The following is a 21360-nucleotide window of genomic DNA, read 5'->3' as shown; positions in this document are numbered from 1 at the left end:
GGGAGGGTGCTGGTGGCGGGGGCAGGGCCTACTACCTTCGCTGGTGACGCCCTTGGGCTCTTCCGCCTCATTCCCCTGGGAAAGCAGAAGGAGACAGAGGTTAGCCACAGTGGTCCCGGCGGGGCGGGGTAGGCACAGGCTGGGCCCAGGACCTGAACCTCGGCCCCACCCCTTCCGGAGCTGCAGCCTTGGATGTCACCTGACTGCTCTGTGCCTCAGTTTGTCGAGTGTCAAAATTGGTTGTCGGGAAGCTAAAATGGAATATTACACAGAATGCCAAGCCCAGGGTGTGGGGCCCCATGGGTCCTCAATGAACACGTTCCTTTCCTTCCGGTGTGTAGAGCATGGATAGACTTGCCCTTGTGGTGGGAAGGGACCCAGAGACGAAGACCACGCATGCTGAGGTTGGGGGTGGGGGTGCCTTCCGCCAACACCCGACATGGACCCTTGCCCGACCTCGGGCAGAATACAGTCTTGGCTGCTGGCAGAGGCAGCCTCTGGGCCTGGGAATGCTCAGGCCCTGTCTTTGGTGCCCAAAGGTGGGGTGGCAGATGCCGGGGAAGGAGCCCTGGACGGGAGAGCTGGGGCTGGCTGCCCCTTCTGATCTCTGGGGGCCGCAGGGCTCTGCAGATGGCCTGGGCTCCTGCTTCCTCCTGGGCTCGGCACCCCTCACGGCTGCTCGTCAGCCTCCTGGTCTGTAAGATGGGGCTGCCGGTGGTTTCTCTCGGACAGGTGCTGGAGGGCTCCCTGAGCTGGTGCAGGCGCAGGGCTCAGCGCGGTCATGGGGACCCTCAGCCCGTCCTGCCTTCCCTCCAGCCGGCTGACACTCCGGGGGACCCACAGTGGCGGCACGCTCGGGAAGGGGTCCGCTCCAGCAGCCGTGAGGTGTGCCGTGCTCAGGTCCTCCTCTGAAGGGAGTGCCCACGAGAGGGTGGCGGGAGGTGTCCCACACTGATGCTCCCTGCCTCACCAGCTGCTCACCCTGCCCCGTGACAATCACTTCCTCGAGAGAAAAACGGGAGCCCGCTGTCAGTGCGTGAGGAACGCGCCTGAGCCTTTGCTTCTGGGCTGGGCGGGCCCCGGCTTACCACGTCAGTGGACAGCCACTGCTCGACGTCCTCCATGAGGCAGGCCTGGGTGACGGGGATCTGGAAGGACGGAGGGTGAGGCAGTGAGGGGCAGAGCACTGGGAGCCAAGATGAAGGTCCAGGCAGCTTGGGGCCCACTGGCTGGCCGGCCTACGGCTGTCACCCCCACCCTCCTCACTTATGAAATGGGGCTCACACATGCGCCACACCCTTCAGGGGAGGTCGAGATCCTCGTATCCCCTCCAACATGGCTCCTGCCAGCTGCCTGGGGCCCACAATTCTGCCTGCTGTGCTGGGCTGTGCACAAGGGGGATACAGGGCCACTAAGCTGGGGGCGGGGAGGGGGCTCCTAGCAGCTGGAGCACGGACGTGAGGAAAGAACGGACCCTCCTGCTGCCACAGGCCAAGGGTGCTGAGGTGCTGGGCTGGAGGGGAGGCTGGAATCAGGGCAGGGCCTACGCACAGCCGCTCTGGAGCATCTGATGGAAGAATATTTGAAGCCCGGGGAGGGGCCGGCCATCGAGGGTGGGGTAGGGAATGGCTGAGGGCCAGGGGCAGCCAGCCTCCATCTCCTGGCCCCTCTGCAGACTCACAGCTCATGCTGGAAGGGGCCCAGAAGCGCCAGAGTGCAGGGAGGTGCCGAGATGACCAGACCAGGCTGGGCTGGTACACTCAAGGGCGGGGGCTACTCACAGGGCCTTTCGCTTTGTGCCGCAAACCCATGGGCTGTGCCACAAAGGCTGCCGCACGGGGGCTGCGGGCTGGGGGACAGGGTCAGAGACCGCAGTCCAACTCGGCCCTTAATATAGTGTGGCCTGGGCAGGTTACTTCTCTGACCTGGCTTCTCTCGTCTGTAGAGAAGGTGACGCGGTACCTACCGTCCAGCCTGCTGCAGGAATGAAGGGAGGGGACAGAGAGAAGGACTATGGCACACAGAGGTGCTNTCCCTCTATAGGTGCGGACCCAGCACGAGGTCTGGGGGACAGGGTCAGAGACCGCAGTCCAGCTCGGCCCTTAATATAGTGTGGCCTGGGCAGGTTACTTCTCTGACCTGGCTTCTCTCGTCTGTAGAGAAGGTNGGGGGACAGGGTCAGAGACCGCAGTCCAACTCGGCCCTTAATATAGTGTGGCCTGGGCAGGTTACTTCTCTGACCTGGCTTCTCTCGTCTGTAGAGAAGGTGACGCGGTACCTACCGTCCAGCCTGCTGCAGGAATGAAGGGAGGGGACAGAGAGAAGGACTATGGCACACAGAGGTGCTCGAGAAGAGCCAGTTACTACTCAGCTACTTCAGGAAAGAGAGGGAGAGCGACAGTCTTTCTCCAGCCAAGCCGGCTCTGTCCCCAAGCCCTGTCCCCAGCACCCGAGGACCCCAGCGCGGAGCAGGAGCCCACTTCCCAGCAGCAGTAGCAGCGGCAGCAGCAGCTCGTACTCTGGGCTGCCCACACCAGCTCCCTCTCCCACTCAACTCTCTGCTGGCGCTTGGTGCAGAACCAGCGAGCCCCAGTCAGCTCCCATCTGCCAGATGGGCCGCCGGGCCTTGCTTCCGAGTCAGGAGCCGGAAGTGGGCACTGAGGGGCCGTGGAAGCTGGAGCAAAGGGGGTGGGACTGTGTTGTGCTGGGGGGGGGCACCCACAGCACCCCTTGTTGTTCTCTGGGTGTAATGGTCCTGCCCCCTCCGACAGCACCCCTAGGTGGGACCCCTGCCAGTGGCAGCCTTGGCTCTCTGGGTCGGCCAGCCTGGTCTCTCCTCACCATGCCTTGTCTCATCATCCAGTCACTGAGGCTCTTCTCACTGCTGCCTCCCATCTGGGTGAAAAAACGGCACACTGAGGGTGGCGGGAGGGGCAGGGCCAGGGACCCCAGGTGTGCTGGCAGCCTTCTCCCACACGGACGCCCCTCTCAGGTCGGCAGGCCTCTTACTACCTTAGGAGGCTGCACGCACGTGTGTATGGGTGTCTGTGCGTGCACACGTGTGTATGCACACCTGTGCAGGTACTGGTGCTGTGGTGGCAGGTGAGGTGGGACAGGAAGCAGCAGAGGGTGTCTCACCGTGGGATGAACCACAATGGCCCTGGGACCCCAGAATCCTGAATATGCTGGGCAAAGCTTCTCTTCCCTTTCCAGAACATTCCTGGGGTCGGGTCTGAGCAAGCCCAGAATGGCTTAGCCAGTCTGCTGGCTGTGCGGGGATGCTGATGGGTGTCGCAGGATTAGAACACTGTTCTAGCAGTCCCCTCATGTTTATCGATGGACAAACGGGATTCCTGAGGATCCCAGAGATGACTGGTGGCAGAGAGAGGCTAGAGTCCTGCCTCCCCCACCCTGGGCGGACCGGCCCGGAGGCAGGCACTCGCTGTCCGACACCCCCGTGACTCTTGGAGCCCGGGGGCAAACCTTGGCTGTCCACAGAGCCGGCACTGGGCTCCACTCTGCACTGTGCAGCTCGGAATCACAGCCTGACAGTTCAGTGGGAGAAACCTTACCAGCACCCGCCAGACGGATCCACCCTGGGAGCAGATGTTTATAGACAGTTTTAAGAACATCACTCCCTGCTCTGATGGAAGCTGCTTAGATCTCTCGAGCGGTCAGAGAGGAATAAGCAATCACTTAGCAGCTTCTGCTCTTCTTCAAGGAGAGGTGGGTAGGGAGAGGTGTGTAGAGGCCGAGTAGGAGCCAGGAGATCTGGGTTCTAGTTCTTGTCATGCCCCTGACATAAATGCCCCTGAGTCACTGTGTGCCCCTGGGCAAGTGACACCTGTCTCTGGGTAGCAGCTCCTTCCTCTGCACCTGGAAGGGGTTGGCTATGGAGTTAGCCTCTGAGCATGAGAGGCCAGGTGGTAGGAGCTTCCAGCAGGCTTCCAGAGTGTCTGGATTCATCCAGATTCTGGGGGCCAGATTTTCTGGCGTGTTCACCTCTGTTCCTTAGAACCCTGCAGGCCGTCTGGGGCTCTTACTACCAGCATTGGCTTTGGAGCCAGAAAGAGCAACGGCTGTGAGATCTTGGGCAAATGACCTCGCCACGCCAAGCCTGGGTTTTGTTGTCCGTAGGTGGGGCTAACCACCCAGCCGTGCAGGCGCGATCGAACGCCGCACTAGGTGCCAGGCACCACACTAAAGACATTACACCTGCCGCCTCCCTTGGCCTGGCTCTGTTTCCTCACCTGTCAGAGGGATAGCCACATGCCCCAAGGGTTTGTGTGAAGACTCAGGGGGGTACGGAGAGGGCCTGGCACAGGGCACAGGTGGGACAAGGGAAAAGCACGGGAGGCTCTGAGCCACGGGTGTGAGCGCGTGCTGCCTGGTGCCGGGCCACGCGGCACGCACGGGAGCCGAGAGATGCTCCAGCCACTCCTGCCTCCACAGCGTGCCGCGTCTTGCTCTGTTCTGACCGTGGGAAGGACTCCTGAGATGCTGGGATGCCTTCGGGGAGTCTCTGGGACGCCCCACCCACCGGCACACTGGGCAGCTTCCACAGCCGCCTAGCTGCTCTCCCAGCTTCCATGCTGGATCTTTCTAAAATGGACAGCTAAAGCTTCCCCTCTGCTCAAGACTGACCATGGCCCCCACCTCACACAGTGCTCCCGTCTGCCCGAGGCCCTCCGTCCAGTCCCTGCGGCCCCCCCGGCTCCGTCTGCTGTCACCCAGTCCCACTCTGGCCTCAGAAGCCTGTGCTGTCCCCCGCCCTCTCCTCCACCANTGCTGGATCTTTCTAAAATGGACAGCTAAAGCTTCCCCTCTGCTCAAGACTGACCATGGCCCCCACTCACACAGTGCTCCCGTCTGCCCGAGGCCCTCCGTCCAGTCCCTGCGGCCCCCCCAGCTCCGTCTGCTGTCACCCAGTCCCACTCTGGCCTCAGAAGCCTGTGCTGTCCCCCGCCCTCTCCTCCACCATCCCTTCACTCCTGCCTCTCCGACCCCTGGGCCCGGCTGTTTCTAGCTGCCTCCCAAGGAGATACTCTGTCCACTTACTGGAACAGGAACTCTCGCTGCCCCAAAGGCATCCAGAGACAAATTCAAAGGGACAAGAACTGGATTCGGAGTTCTTGCCAGGGGGGGGGGAGGGATCCCCCAGAGAGTGCACTCAGTGCCGGACAGGTGGCTATCACTCCATGCACAGTCANGACAAATTCAAAGGGACAAGAACTGGATTCGGAGTTCTTGCCAAAGGGGGGGGGGAGGGATCCCCCAGAGAGTGCACTCAGTGCCGGACAGGTGGCTATCACTCCATGCACAGTCAAGCACTTCGATGGAACTCAAATGGCACCCCTGGATGCCTTCCTGAAGTTTTAGGGTCTGTCCTCTGGTCCTCCCTGTCCACAGTCCTGCAAACAGCGGGTCTCTAGAGAGGTGGTGAGGCAGAATGTTGACGGAGCTCTAACTCTGCCAAGCACTGTCGACACTCCCTCTCACACATCCTCCTGTAAGCCACTGTACAGGACACACGGCTGGGAACCCAGACTGTGGAAGTGCAGCTCCCCGGCTCAGACCCAGGTCTGTCCGAGTCCTTGATCCAGCCCTTCCTCGCCGGGTGAACTTGGGCAGATGACTTAACCTCTCAGACTGTTGCCTCAGCTGTGAGATGGGAATTTCCACATTAGCGGCAAAGGGCCCAGCACATGGGGGGACCTGTGGGCAAGCATTTTCTGGCCTTCATTCTGGATCGGGTAGCAGTAAGACCCTCTGCTTACCGCTCCAGTGTTCTGCTGTCGGGCATCCAGGGCTCCCGCCAGACCATCCGTTGCTTGGGGAGCTTCGTATTTCACCCTGAAACACAGAGACCAACACCACCATGAATGCTGCCCTTGCTGTACCAGGCAGGGGATGCAGGGGTGGGTGGGGACAAGCTGGACTCACACATCCTGGGTGGACCTGGGTCACACCCGGGTAGAGTGGCTCAGGCCCCAGGAAGGGTTCCGACTCAGCAGGCCTGCCTGGGGAGGGTAGACCCGGACTCAGACATGTGACAGTGAGAGGCAGCAATGAGGCTGAAAGGACAGAGCGTGGTGGGGCCAAAGGCCAAGAGCAAGCTCGCCAACGGCTCTCACCAGATCTGGCCTAACTCTAGGGCTGAGAAATAGCGTCCGTGCCCCCAGGCCCACGGAAAATTCCTCCAGAATTTCTCCAGACCCTTCTTTGAGCGGCTTCTACTTTGTAATGTAATAAATCGTGGTTCTGTAGAAGGCTGCCTTGGATGGGGCGTTCCCTTCCACTGCTGAAAACAGCCATGCAGATAGCTGGGTGGGGCGCGATCCGCATGGCTCCCCAGCATGCAGCTCTCCCGCGCCGGCCCTGCCCTGGAAGCTTGGTGGAGGGGCCCCTGAATGTCCTGGGGGATGCCGGTCAGCTGGGTGGAGCAGAGAGGGGGAGGGCTGGGCACCGAGAGGCTGTTTGCTGGGTTTGAGGTGAGTCTCAGGGGGAGCTGGAGGCGGATGACTCTGGAAAAGAGTGGTTATTCTCCCTCTGAAGCGCTCACTGAAGGAGGTGAGGCTCGGCACCGGCCCAGTCCAGTTTTGAGGGAAGAAGTGCCCCACAGAATAAGTCACAAAGGGAAAGCCCTGCACTTAGGGGTGGGCCAGGTCGAGGTTTAAGGAACTGGGACCCCATCGAATGAAACCCTTGCAATGCCAAATGGCCCTCCTGGGAATGGGGTACACTGGCACACCAGAGGCTCTTGAGTAAGATCCCCAAATACCCAGGCCGCCGTTCGGACAGCACTGCCATCCACTCGCTCCTGCGGGACATGGAGTTAGCCAGAAGAGTGCCATCGTTAGCTGGCTCACCTCCCGTGCATCGGTGGGCTGGGGACTATCTTCAGGGCTGAGCTGGAGCCATCCTGAAAGCCGGGGTGGCAGGTGGTGTGCTCACACCCTTCTGGAGGGCAGCTCAGTATCCCTGGCTAAACCTGGGCAGTGAGAGCTGGGGAGGAGGAAGTGGTGGCTAAGATGGGCCATGGGTCCTGACCCAGGGAAGGCCTGCCCACTCAGGCTATGGAGGTAGCCACGCTGCTTTCCCTCTAAGACACGGCCGGTGTGCTATGGAAAAAGGCAGAATGAGGCAGGTCCAGCCCTAGGAACACACAGAAACTGACCCTTCTCTTCACTCTAAAGACCTATATGTTCTTTCCTAATTACGTCCCCCATTTCTGTTTTTCTGTGTCTCTCCAACCCACACGGCCCTACGGAGGAAGCTTGGTCGACCCCGGGGCTATGCCTGAGGCAGGGGAGGCCTGAAGACACCCCTGACAGAGGACGCCCACAAGGCCCTCTCCCAGCTGCAGATGCTGGGCCAGGCGTCCACTGCCCCACACCTTGCACAGGCGTGCGGAGGGCTGCCCCTCAGAGGGTTGTGGGGAGGCTGGAGGGCAGGGACTGGACCGGGGGTCACCTGGATGACAGTGGCACTGGGGAGGAAGTGGAGCGTGTCCCCAGGATGGCGATACAGAAGAAGGCAAGGAAGAGCACCCCACTTTCAGTAAAGCCTGGCTGAGGGGCCCTGAGTCTGGCTTGTCCAGATGCTCCCTGTTGCTCTCCTTGGGATCCCAAGTGGAGGGGGGTCAGCTGGAGAGGCCATGATCGTGCCAGCGGTCGGGGCTGGAACAGAAAGAGAGGGGCTCCATGCAGAGCAGACGCAGAGCTGGCACAGGTGAGAGGGAAGCAGGAGCCAGGGAGGCAGACAGAGGTGTGGGCCAGACACGGGGTGGGCAGAAAACGCCTCAGAAGATTCAAGGGCCCTGGGAGACAGGGTGAGGAGGGGAGTCCAAAGGCCAGTCAGGGCTAGAAGATCCAGCTGCAGCCTAAGGGAGGGACTCCCCAGCAGGACAAAGGCAAGAGGAACTCGATGCTAGGGCACTCTCCTCCCTGTGAGGTGCTTTCTGCTGTGGCAGAAACCAGTCCCCAGGGAGGGCCTGCAGGAGACCCCATGACCTGAGGACAGTCTCAGCAGGTGGCCTTGCCTTCTGGTTCCTGGCGGAAGAAACCGAGGGACAGAAGCTAAGTCAGTGGCCGTGAGTCTCTGGCGGGTAAGCCTGTAAAACTACTCAGAGAGCCCTGGGAAAACCTGCCCCAGACCCCCGGTCCCTGGAATCTCACACTACACCTCAAACCTTCTTCTTGGGGCTTGGTGGGCAGCATCATGGTGCAAAGGCAGGGTTTAAAAATTTTCTGTGTGCAGATGGTTTAGAACTGTTTTTAGCCAGAACCTCTGTTCAAATGGAATCTTATTTGAGTGCATAAATGAACCCCACAAAGAAAATGGAGATGCTGTTGAAGAGGCTGCCTGCTGGGCACTCCCCACCCCCTACCCCATCCTGGGTGCTGCCTGAAGGGCTCCGCGGACCACATGGTTTGGAGAACGGCTGGCCGAGGTGCTGGACAGAGGCTGCTGGGAGTCAGGCAGACCTGAGCTTGAGTTCCACCGCCATCTCTGATGAGCTGTGTGTGGCTCTGGGCAAGCGAGTTTATCTACGCCTCATCTTTGGAACAGGAAGAATGATACATACCCCATGGGGCTGCTATGCGGATGGTAATTTTCAGACTGAGAGGGGCCCTCCCTGACCCGCGTGGCTCTGACTCAGACTTGTTTACCTGCTCAGGGGTTGGTGTGATGGGTATGTCACTGGGGAGTGTGGCCGGGATGGGCAGAGGGCTGGTGTGCTGGGTGGAGTCTCCTCCATGGCTGGCGTCTGTGCCCACAGAATTCTGCCCTGATGACGCCTCTGAGCTGAACACGGTCTAGACGGTAGAAAACTGGATCAGCAAGGCTGGTGGGGGGGTGTGGCTGGGGAAAAGCCAGGGTGACTCCCTCCCCCCACCTCCCCTTCCCACTGCTCCCATTGGCTGTGTCTCCTCACCCTCTGGGGTGTGTGGATGGGCGACAGCATGTCCAAGTCGGTCATTGGGAATTCCAGGCCCTTCCTCCGCAGGTCCTCGTAGACGGCCACCACACCTGTCAAGTCGGGTGAGCTGCGGAACGCGTCAGCCCAGGACTGAGAGGGGACAAGGGGACACGGCCGGTAACCACTGCTCACCGTCTCCCCTACAAGCCCACCTCCCCGCCCCCTGGAGAACAGAAATTCCCTTGTCGACTTGCTGGTCCTTGGACTATGGTGGCTGGACAGCCCCCCACCGAGCCAGGCGTCCCCACACTCAGAACCTCCAGTTAGTGGACGACCAAGATGGCCCCGTGCAAGAAACAGTCAGAAGCACAGGGACACAGAGCAGCAATGGCGGGGGCACCTCTCTCCCCGGCCAGGGCCCGGAGCTCGGCCCGCCGCGCTCACCTGGATGAGGTTGAGCACCTTGTCGTGCACGATGGTGGGTGGGTTGTTCTTAGGCAGGATGGTCCTCACCAGCACGCCCTCCACGAAGTCCTGGCTGGCCACCAGCAGGTGGAAGCGGTGCCCACAGTTCTTGACACAGGTTTCTAAGACCTGGAGGCCGGGAGGGGCCCGTGAGCGCTCATCCGCGGATGGAGGGGCGTCCAGGACGCCCACCCTTGCACTCTGCCTCCCTCCCAGAGGACGGGCTGAGTACGGGCGGGGGTCCCTCAAGTGAGACCCTAGAACATGGAGAAGGGGGGACAGTGCCCCGATTCGGGGGCTAGTATGCTGGCTAGTGGCCCCCTGGAGTGGCCGCGGTGCCTACAGAAGCCTGCCCTGATGCTGTTTCTGAGGGGACCATGGCCCGGAGGGAAGGTAGCTCTCCTAGTGGAAACCAAAGTTAACTTTCATAATCCTATGGTGACCCTGAAGCCCCAGAAAAAAAGGCGCGGAGCCTCCCTCCCCGATCCTACTCTCACGTCCCAGCAGGAGGTGCCATGCTCTTCCAGAGAGCCAGATTCACTGCATATGAGCCCTCCTCTTGTCTCCATCCCAGCCAAACCCCTCTGGCAGCCAGGTTGCCCACTCTCGCCTGGCTTGTCCTCAGCTGCTGGCATTTGCTTTATGCTCAGTTTTCAAGGCCCCAAGTGCCAGTCAGCAGCACCCAGTGTGGCCTGCCAGGCTTTCTGCCCCACCAACGTCTGGCTTCACTGAGCTTTTGTGTCACCTGGCAGGTCGTCTGGAGGGATGTGGGCCTCGGTGGGTCTGCTCCCCATGCCTACAGGCTGGAGAGAACTTTTCCAAATGGCCTCTCTTGCCACTCTGTGTCTGCTGGCACTGTAGACAGGACAGCGCTCTGCCCACAGACTTTTCCTTCCCAGCCCTTGGAAGAGGAGCCGCAGGGTGGCTGGAGTCCTGCTGGGCCTGGGGGACATGTGGATCTACCACGGATGGACGGATGGATGGGGCACTCACCGTGAGGGCCAGCATCACCTCGTGGAAGTTCTTATTCCCTACGATTCTCTTCTTCACTGCTCGGAAAGCATCTTTGGGACTGGGCAGAAGGACAAAAGGAAAGATGGGCTGAGGAATGGAACCTTCTTAGCCAACATGTGGGGCTGCCTACCTAAGACCAGGAGGCACTGGAATACGGGGATGGCTTTTTTTTATCTGTCTTCCCTATGTCCTGTTTCCTGTTGAACACACACGTTCTAATCACAACACAAACTGCCTGCCCCACCGAAGTACTCAGTAGATCATAAATACTTGGCAGAGATTCTCTGCGTGGACCCTGGGGCCCCTGCACCGGAATCCCCTTGCGGGGAGGTGTGAGGATGTGTTAAAAATGCAAAACCCTGGGGCTCCCACCCTAGACCCCTGAACCAAGCTCTCAGGGAGGCCCCCAGGGGCGCCCTGTACATACTGAGGTTTAAGAACCAATCACCTGCCAGCATAGAGTCCCAATGCCCCTTCCTGGCCACTTCCTCTCTCCACCCATCCTTCTACTCATCTAAGTAGCCACATGTGCTGGCACTGTGCTGGGCCACGCGTTCCAGGGAGACCCACATCTAGGCGGGAAAGAACACGGGCCTGCAGTCGGAGTGAGTGGGTGTCGGGGAGGGGGGCTCAGGGGAGTCCTCTCTGAGGAGGTGATGTTGCAGCTGGGTGTGAAGGACGAGATGGAGCCAGCTGTGGGGAGCAGGGGAAGTGGTTCACGCAGAGATGGGAGGGACTGAATGGAGGCCGTGTGCAGAGGCAGAGGGAGAGGCTGAAGAGGCCCAGTGGTCACCGAAGGGAGAGTGGATACACATAAGCGCAGGGGGAGCCCTGAAGGCCTTGACGGCCGTCTGCTCCCCCTGTCCCATCTGTTGCCCATACCGCCTCACTCCTGCATCCTGCCCTTGAGCACGTACAGGTGAAATCAGTGTTGCCCTGACTACTCTAGCCTAAAAGCCTTTGTGGCCCCCAACTTCCACATCTACCTGGTGAAGGCTCAGCTAAAATCCGCCTCACCCACGACTCTTTCCCAGCCCCCCAGAGGGGGGGATGGGGTCCCCTTGTGACAATCTGCTCCCCAGGGCCCGGCACACTACAGGAGTGTGAGCAACATTTCCTAGGCTGGTGAGTGGCCCCTGGGGCCTGTCCTGCTGTCTGCCAGGCATCTGTCTGTTCAGTGCTGACCCCATCAAGGGCAGGTCAGGAAAGGCAGGAACCCGGACACGGGTCCCCCAACACGAGTGAAGGCGGCAGGCAAGGTGGGGAAGAGCCATGGAGGCCTATCAAGGCTGTGACAGAGAGGACAGGCACCATGGTCCCTGATGGGGTGGGCCCCTGTCCCGGAAGTGTGAGGGCAGTTTTCAACCTAATGCCCTGGGGCCCCTCCTCACCTGTGGCCACTTCAGCTCTCTAAAGGGACTTGTCTCTGCTTCTCATAAAGTGGCCCAGAGAAAGGGCATGGCATTGGGAATCAGAGGTCCCGGCTTAGGGGCCATCACTGTGGGCCTCTTGCTTGTGTTTAGTAACCGGCTAGGAGCACTGAGCGATGACAAGGAGGCCAAGGCGCGGTAGACCAGAGACTCAAGTTTAGATGACAAGCTTGGTGAGGCCAAGGGTCACATCTACTTTGCTCACTGCTGGGTTCCTATTGGCTCACGCAGTGCTGGGAACACAGGACGTGCATAAATCAATAGCACGCACCTGAACCCAGCCATGCCTGAGCCCCAGTTCTGCCAGCGTTTATAAGGGAGACGGGGACTTGCTTCTCCGAGGATGCCCGTGAAGCCCCCAGGCCTTCTCAGAGGCTCTGTGAGCATTTCTGCCCTCCATCTTCTATCGTAGTGGTCCTGCCATTGTCGTCTGCCCACCACTATCCAGCTTACTTGGAGAAGGCCAGGGGTGGTGCATGCGTCCCCTACTAGCTGCTTGGCAAGCCCACCATGCACCACCTGGGATGCTGGAAGCTGCCTGCTTCCAGCCAACCCCTCGCCCCACAAAGCACTTCTGGGCTGAGAGCGACCTCGCAGGCCAACTGGATTATCCCAGTGAGAAACAGGGATGGAAGTGAGGTCTGCTCTGGCTATTGATTCTGATTTTCCTGAACAAAGGCCCTGTCAGGCCGTCCTTCCCGATCACTGAGGTCTTCATACCACATCCCACTCTTCCTGGGTTTTCCTGAGAAGGACAGCGACCCTGCTTTCCCTGTCTGCTCCCCTCAGAACCTTGGGCTTATTGCTGGAAGAATCTAAAAGAGCTTTCCCTCTGAGGAGAAAGACCTAGGGAGGTACAGTGACTTGCCCCAGGTCACACAGCTGGTCAGTGACAGCTGAGACCAAGAGTCCACCGCCAAGATGCCTCCTCCCCAGCGCGTGCCCTGGTGTAACCTGCGTACTGGAAATGTTCCGCAAAGGCTAACGCCTATGGGCTCTCAGTTCTGCTCTACCGTCACTGCCTTTCAGTGTCTCTGGACCCAAATCTTAAGGAAATGAAAGTCTGTTCTTGCTCACAGAAAAAGCTGGGAGTACCCCCTGCCCATTCCAGCCCACAGGATGCAGAACGGTGCTTGGGGCCATGTCCCAGTGCCAGGGGCTGCCAGCTGGCCTTGTCCCAGGAGGATGTGGCCCAGGTGACATGCTAAGAGGTCCAGTTGGCCAGGCTGCTGCTGAGAGACACGCATGGGCTGGCAGTCCCCAGGAGTGTCTCTCTCTCTCTCATCTATTTCATGAGAGGGCTGGGTGGAATCTTGGTTCCCAAATGCCTAAAATGCCACACTCCTGCCTAGGGTGGGACTCAGATGATGTCTGTAGCCCTCCTGGCACCAAGGGCCACCAGGGGGTCTACCTGTGCGCCACAGGAGGGGGTGTGATGGGACTGCTCCGTGGCGGAGGGCAGGCGGGGCTATAGTGGAACGTGCCCATGCCCTACCCCCAGCCTCCCCTGTGGGCCTCACCCTTCCTCCGTCTCGTTGATGATGTCACAGATCTCCATGTTGAGGGCCCAGTCCTCGCTCTGCAGGGAGCCATCTGTTGCCTTCTCTGTGGAGGAGAAACCACAAGTCACAGTGTAGGGGTGTCCAGATGGACAAACTCAGCTGTGTGCAGGTGTGTGGTACAGGGCCAGGGCGGCAAGAGCCAGGGAGGAGGAGGACAACAGATGCTTTCTGGGCACCCAAGAAGGGCTGGGCGCCATGCAAAAGGCTACCTACCTTGTCCCGTTTTGTCATTTAATGTGTTTTTGGCTTTAAAATTTAAAAGTATTTAAAAATACTTTATAGTATTTTTACTTTTTCAGTTATGTTAAAATGCACATATTTGCCATCTCAACCACTTTTAAGTGTACAGTTCAGCGGCATCGAATACACTCAGTGTTGTGCAGCCATCGCCACCAGCCGTCCCCACCTCCTTTTGCATCTTCTAAATCTGCAGCTCTAACTCCCCATCTCCCCTCCCACAGCCCTGCTAACCACCACTACACCGTCTTTTTTTTTTTTTTTAAAGATTTTATTTATTAGCGAGAGAGAGAGCGTGAGTGTGAGGGAGGGGCAGAGGAAGGAGAAGCAGAAGCAGACTCCCCACTGAGCAGGGAGCCTGATGCGGGGATCGATCCCAGGACCCTAGGATCAGGACCTGAGCCACTTAACCAACTGAACCACCCAGGCGCCCCCACCACTACACTGTCTTTGCAATTCTGACTCCCTAGATATCTCATTACATGGAATCGTACAGTACGTCACTTAATTCTCATAGTAGCCACATTGAGGCCGGGAGTGCCACTGTCTTCTGACCACTGAGGTGGCCTCAGCTCAGTCTACCCATCCGATGAGTGGGGCCAGAAATCCAGTGGACCTGGCCTTAGGGTGCTTGTTTCTGACACGACACTATGGAGACAGTGTTTTGTTTTACTTTTGTAAATAGAACTTTCCTTCTTGACTCTCTGTTAATTTTTGGTAACCCTTCACACAGTTTAAAATGTAAATGGTTCCGAAGTGGCACACAATGGAGACAATCTATCTGCCTCCCCTGCCCTGGCCCCACGTCCTAGGGGCCCCACCGGAACAGTGCCTTTTCAAACCTCCCAGAGACATTCTCTACGTAAGAAGCAAAGGGCCCAGTGTAGTTGAAATCTCGACTCCATTACCAGCAGCTGCACTGGCATTCCCCTTTGCGCTGGTTTCTGTCTGAAGACTGGGAGGGCACCAGCCGCCCCGCAAAACTGCCCCCAGGGAGTGGCAATAATGCCAACAAGGCATCTGCATGGTTCCTGCCACAAAACAGGTGCTCGGTTAAGTGGCGGCAGTTCTTTAACAATGAGGTGAAGGTCACGTCACATAAAATTAGCCGTTTTAAAGTGCACAATCCAGTGGCACCTAGCGCACTCACAGTGCTGTGCAATCATGACCTCCACCTCGTTCAGGTTGGGCCGAATCTGAGGATAAAATTTCCAGGCCCGAGTCAGCTAGAACATTCTTGAGGCTGTCAAGGCCAGGGTCACTCCCCTCTGCACCCTTCTAGAATCCATCCTCAGGCAGCCCAGTTTGTTTGTTTGTTTTTTAAAAGACTTTATTTATTTATTTGACAGAGATAGAGACAGCCAGCGAGAGAGGGAACACAAGCAGGGGGAGTGGGAGAGGAAGAAGTAGGCTCATAGCGGAGGAGCCTGATGTGGGGCTCGATCCCATAACGCCGGGATCACGCCCTGAGCCGAAGGCAGACGCTTAACTGCTGTGCCACCCAGGCGCCCCTGTTTGTTTGTTTTAAGTAGGCTCCACGCCCAGTGTGGAGCCCAACGTGGGGCCTGAGATCAGACCTGAGCCGAGATCAAGAGTCAGATGCTTAACTGACCGAGCCACCCAGGTGCCCCATTAGATAAACTCCACCATAGCACACACAGGCAGTCTGGTCCCGTTTTCTGGGGCCAACCTTCCACCACACGAGTTACCCCTGGCTGGCACGCACTGTACCCTAGTTAGGACTCTGGGACAAGACAGGGCTGGTCAGTGTTTTAAGGTTCAGGGAGTAAGACCCTTGGTGTCCTGACGCTGGGCACTACCCAAGTCCTCCTCCATCACGGCCCTCTCCTCGGGCTCCCACACCTGGCCCTTGCCGGCAGTGTCCCCGCCAGCACAGTGCCGTCAGCTGTACACCAACAGCACCCGAGGGACCAGGCACATGCAGCTTGTCATTCCACGAGACTGTACAGCCGTCCTGCACGGGAGCCATGTTCACACAGAGAGCTGAGGGTCCGGGGGGCTAAGTGACCGCTCCCTTGCTGCACAGCTGCTCCTGTGCCAGGCCTGCTCCAGGCCCTGGGGATGGAAGCCATGGTGGACCAGACACATGTGGTCCCCACCCTAAGGTGTCCTCTGAGCCCCGGACCTGTGATCAGCCAGAGCCCTTTTCTAGCCGGGCGGGCAGGCAGGCCCAGCCTGTGGGACAATGCCTGGGCTGGGCTGGCAGTCAGCTCCCTAAAACTGTGGCTTCTGTGATGTGGGTTTTGAAACTGGCCTGACCTCACTGCCTTAGGTCCTGTGGACAGATGGACACTAGGGGAGCTCAGGGCACAAGCCAGGCAGCAGCGCGGGGTGCTTTTCTCCCTAGACTACGACTGGGGGAGGGAATGAAGAGGGCTTCCTTTAAAAGGGTTGAAAGGTGGGCTCCTTCATCCCACAATGATGGCCTGCGTGTGGCTTCTCTGTGTCACACTCCCCACCCTTGGGGACCCACACACTTACTGAGCCAGTGGGGAGAACTAAAGAGAGCCGGATAAGTGCCCCTCTGGGCAGAGGGAGCCAGGCTCCATTTTGGAGAATCTGGGGGACGGTGGGTGATCAAACATGCCAAATCTGCTACTCCTTCAGAAACCACGCCTCAGCGACCCCCAGTCACATGGGCCAGAGGACGGTCATCCCTGGCTTCCGGCCACAACATTCTGCCCACTCCAGCTCCTGACTGTCCATCCTACCTGATCCCTTCTCACCTTGCCGTCTGCCTCTGGCCAGCCACTGGCCTCTTCCTCGGCCCCTTCCCCGCAGACCACTGCCTCCGCTCCTCCTGACTGGCTCCTCCCCCTCCATGCCCCCTGCTGCCCCAGAGTGAGCTTTCTGAAACCTGGAAGGGACCCTGTTTCTCCCGTGCCCCCAATCCTCCGAAGGCTCCCCAACCGTCAGCCCAGCCCACATGTCCTTCCTCAGCAACGGTGCTTTAACTCCCCAGTTACAGACCAAGTGCCTGTCAGCTGTTCGTACATGAACACAGCTGAATCCTCCCAACCCCACGCGGTGCGCATCACTGCCCTCATCGAACCCATGAAGGAACGGAGACGCAGGGAGGCCACACAGTGGTCAGCAGGGGCCAGGGAGCTCTGCCATCCCAGAAGCGTCCTCCTGCCCCCTTCTCCCAGATCCCTCGCCCCACCAGCAGGCCTCTTGGTGCTTCCTCAACTAGACCCTCCCAGTGACCCCTGAAAACGAGGGGCACCTCTCTTCTCCTGGGGGAGGAACATTACGGTTTTAGAAGGGACTCAGGTCATTCTGGAAAGGCAAGCAGGCTGGTAAGGGGCAGCTGGGGCATTTAGAAGCCAGAGGAAGGCCGAGGCAGGGAATCGGGTGGGTGCAGGAGGACCTGGAGCACAGGTCTGAGGCCTGCCTCGGCAGAGCTGCAAGTTCTCCAGGCCTGCGTGCCAGCAGCAGGCAGAGCCATGCAGAGGACAGAGTTTGTTGGGGGGTAGGGTGGGGGTGCGGGGGGGTTTCAGTTAGCCCAAACAGGGAGAGGAAGAGGAGGAAGCAGCAGAGGGGACACAAGATCCACCCTGGCCATCTCAGCAGAACAGTGTGTCCAGAGCGGGATGGGCACAGCCTGTGCCTCGCATGCCAACTCCCTGCAGGTGTGGGGTGAGTTTTCAGACGACCTGAAGGAAGATTTCCGTGGGGTAGGCATACTCCATTAAGGGCAGAAACGTAAACCCACAGGAATCTGGGGATATCTGTTTTGTTTTTGTTTTTCACCACAGAAGTAACTCAGCTTGCTATTTTGGAAAGGGGCAAGAAAGACACTGGCAGTGGCTGCCAGTCCCAGGAGAATGAGCACCAGCTTCCCGCCCTCTGGGCTGTGGGTGGTAACCTTCCAAGGTCCCGGGCAGCTGTTCTCTCGTCCCCAGCTCCTGAGGACGCCAGGCCCTGCAAACTCACTCCTGGGATCAGGCTGCGGGACTGCTGTCTGGGGCGGCAGTCCTGTGGCCGTGGATCACGGGCCTCCGTCTGCCTGTCCTCTCCGTGTCAGGCTGGGTGCAGACACCACGTTTCTGGGAAGGCTCCAGACAGTCAGCTTGGTGCAGTGACAGCAGCAGAAGCTAGGGAGTGGGACGAATCTAGCCCCTAGTGCTAACTCAGGGGCCATAGGCCCACTCAGTCTCTGTTCTCACCTCTGTAAAACTGAGATAAGACGGCCTGCCTCACAGGTGCACAACGTCAGGCGAAGAGCAGTCCTGAGGAACTGCTAAGTAAGTACCATGACTGTGGCCTGGGCCGAGAGCTGGCAGGAGTGGCCGCTGAAGACACGCCAGCTCCAGGCCCTTGGCCCCAGCCTGCTCATTCTTGGGGGGCTTCAAACAGCTGGAAGACAGCGGCTTTCTCGGCTCCTTCCACTGCTTTGGAGAAGTGCACGTCTGCGGGTGCTCCACGCCACGCACTCAAATCGCACTGACCATGTGCTCCCACGTCAGCCTTGGGGGGAGCAGCCTAGAGCCTTCTCCCCACCACCCTGCATGTTCAAACAGCCACCACGTCTCTGAATTCTAGCTGCTCAACGCATTTCTGAGTTGTCCCCAGTTCTGTCATCAATGTGGCAGCTCTCAGTCAGGCCTTGTCACCGTCCCTGAGTCTGGACATCACCTCCACACTCTTCTCTTTAAATGTAAATCCAACTAGTACTTTCTACCGTCTAAAAATTGACCAGGATCCCCTCACCCCCTCAACTGCCTGAGGGTCAAAAACCTGAATTCTTCAGGGCAGAGAGGGACGTGTGGGACTACCCTCAGCTGCAATGGGCTGTCTTCTCCTCCCTTTGGGGCCTTGTTGTTGCATGCCTCTGGGCTTCTGCCCGGCATGCCTTTCTTCTGTTTGGTCAGGCGTCTGCATCCAGAGGACGATGACAACCACCAGCGCACTCACTGGACACTCAGTAGGCACCAAGCATGGGACTCAGCACTTCACACAAACCCCTCACCACAGCCTTAAGAAAGAGGATGAGTAAAGTGAGGAGCACAGAGAGGTCCGTGACTTGCCCACGGTCACACAGCTCACATACTGCAGTGCAGAGATGCAGACTCGGCGAGGTCTGGTTACCAACTCCGTGCTCTTAACCGCTACTTTTGGTGCCTCTTGAACATACTCAACGCTTGTTGTCATCCAGGCACCCAGGGGATTCTGGTGAGCAAAACCAAGCAGGTCCTGCCCTCAGCATGTTCACGGCCCAGTGGGAGGCCACAATCGCCATGGCAAAGGGGACAGTGACACAGACAGAAAAGACTGGGCACTGAGATAGGACAGGGTGTGAGATCTGATGTGCCAACATAGAGAAGGAAATGAGCCGGCTAATCCTGGCTCATCTTTTAAGGCCCTACCCCAGTGCCGGCGCCTCAGTGTATCTGCCAACTGGGCAGACTGTGTCACTATGACCTGTACTGTCATCCCGCACTACGACAGTACCATCATGAGTAATAGTGACAAAATGACTGGCGTTCACTGAATGTCGGCTTGAGCAAGCTGCTCAGTAATCACCTTCTCTCGGTCACCTCCCCACAGTCCCTACCATGGAGGGGACCACTGAGGTCCACTGTCTGGAAGTGGACGAGCATGGGGCTCCGAACCCCCGCGCCTCTCACACTGCTCGGGCCCTTCGAGGATGTCTCTACCCAGCTAGGGTGGACCCTGAGCTCTCAGGGGCCTCTTTCTCTCCCCAGGGCCTTACCTCTGCTGGGACAGAGAGCAGAGGCTCATTCAGTGTTTGTGGAAGGCCAACAGCCCTCCATCGGCTTTGCCGCTCTGGCACAGCGCTGAACACGTGTGCCTCCCCCCCACCCCCGCCCTGGCCCCACCTGCCCCGCGGCCACACACTGTGTTTCTCTGTCTGTANCTTCCCTCCTTTGAGTCCCTCTCCTACTGGGGCGGCTCTTACCAGTGATGACCTGCCAGAGCGCAGCTGGCAGTTTTTCCGTTTTCACTCTTCACGGTGTTTTAGGTTCAATGCAATGTGGCTTGTAAGCAGTGAGGGATGGCCTTAAAGGCCAACAACAACCAGCAGACCTGGTCCCACCCTAGGCTACGACCCAGTCTAGGGCATGCTCAGACCCAGAGGAGAGAGATGGAACAGGAGTCAGCTGACCGTGGTAAAGAAAACCATGGCAGGTCAGCTCGAGTGGCTCCTACCGGCCTTCTCTCGAGACCCTACCCCAGCAAGGGCGTGCACTGCCATGTTCCTTTTAGACCACATTTGCTGAACACCATCCTTCCATTGGAAACACCACCCTCTAATGTCTCTCAAAGGAACCACAGTGATCCCTCTGGGAACTTCCTTCCAGGCTTTATTGTCTGGGGGTTTTAAAAAACACATTTATATACATTTTTTTCAAGTGTATAATGGTATTGTGGCTAAGACTTGTTTGTTTTTAAATAAGAATCCTATTCCTTACCTTTTAGAGATATACTGAAATATTTATGGGTGAAATGATACGATGTTTGGAATTCGCTGTAAGTAATACCCCTCTCTGTTCGCTTCCCCGCTCCCTACCCATCCGCCATCTGCCTCCATCCCCTGCCTAGTGCCCCTTATCCCACCCACCCACCTACTTGTTTTCTGTACACCTTCTTTCCGACCACCTCCCTCACATCCACCTGCCTGCCCTCCCACGACATTCTCGGAGCATTATTATTTGTCCAGCCCTGCGGCTGGTGCTAGAGAGGCAAAGCTGAAGAATGGAATCCTGGTCCTAAAGTGGTCGGGGATGACAGCTGGACAAACATTTTAAGAGCAAGTGACATGACCAAGGCCAGCTCAGGGTGCTGGAGAGCCAAGAGGTGGGGTGAACACCCGCAGAGGGAACAGGGAAGATCCCGAGCTGAGCACAGAGCACAAGGTGCCAGGCTGGACAGGGGGTGGGGGGGAGGCTTCTGGGAGAGGAACAGCATTTGCTGAATGAATGAACGAGTGATGAGTCATGGAGGATGTCAGGAAGAAGAGGAGAGAAGAGGGGATCGCAGGTCAGTCTTAGGCACTGGGAAGAAGTGACCTGAGGGAGGGAGAAAAATCCCAGCGGGAGGGAGGCAGTCAGAGGAGAAAGGCAAGGCTGCTGAGGTAGAGGGAAATGTGCCAGCGGCCCAGGATGGCCCATTCTCAAAGCTGGCATGGACCCGTGCCAAGACCCACAGTGGCAGACACCGTGCAGTCTACCCAGCAGCCGTTCCTCCCTTCCCCGCCTAGAGCGCCAGTCCCATTCCCCTTTGCAGCGCCTACTCCCCAATGGGCACGCGACCCTGTTCTGGTCCCTGGGGGGAAGAGGGGTGTCTGCTGGGCAGCGGTGGGGAGAGGCATCCCTTCTGGAACACAGGCAAAGGCTCAGGGAGGAGAAAGGCTTTTCTCTCCCTTCTCCTTTCCTCTCTTCTGGGAGGCTAGCAAGGGAACGTAGTGCCTATAGCTTGAACCCAGGAGGAGACAAGCTCAGGACAAACACCTTGGGTTTCAAAAGACACTGTTGAACCCTGCAACTTCAGACCAAACTGTTCAACCCTGCAACTTCAGACCAAACTCGGCTGAGGGACTCGAGCAATGCTGGGCTGCTCTGGGGCTTGGCAGGCAGGACTCGGGGTGGAGACCCGGCCCAGGCCTTCTGTCCACGCCCCCGGTCCTGCTCCTTCAGGGCTCTGTGCTGTGAGCTTGTCCTCCTTCCAGGAATGTGCTCCAGCC

The 21360-nt window shown here is 58.5% G+C and overlaps 1 protein-coding gene across 1 annotated transcript in view; it reads right to left on the bottom strand.

The window, feature by feature from the left end:
* TOM1 (target of myb1 membrane trafficking protein) overlaps positions 1-21360 on the bottom strand; it is a 31279-nt gene that overhangs the window by 957 nt on the left and 8962 nt on the right. The window contains exons 3-10 of the mRNA XM_034643684.1: positions 13353-13437; positions 10382-10460; positions 9368-9517; positions 8939-9073; positions 8673-8819; positions 5778-5933; positions 1089-1148; positions 37-75 (exon numbers count right to left, since the gene is read on the bottom strand). Coding sequence (XP_034499575.1) covers positions 37-75; positions 1089-1148; positions 5778-5933; positions 8673-8819; positions 8939-9073; positions 9368-9517; positions 10382-10460; positions 13353-13437 — 851 coding nt within the window. The remainder of the gene's footprint in view (positions 1-36; positions 76-1088; positions 1149-5777; positions 5934-8672; positions 8820-8938; positions 9074-9367; positions 9518-10381; positions 10461-13352; positions 13438-21360) is intronic.

Source organism: Ailuropoda melanoleuca, chromosome 15 (assembly GCF_002007445.2).
Source record: "Ailuropoda melanoleuca isolate Jingjing chromosome 15, ASM200744v2, whole genome shotgun sequence".
In the NCBI taxonomy this organism is placed as follows: Eukaryota; Metazoa; Chordata; class Mammalia; order Carnivora; family Ursidae; genus Ailuropoda; species Ailuropoda melanoleuca.
This window is presented reverse-complemented; position numbering and strand designations above follow the sequence as displayed.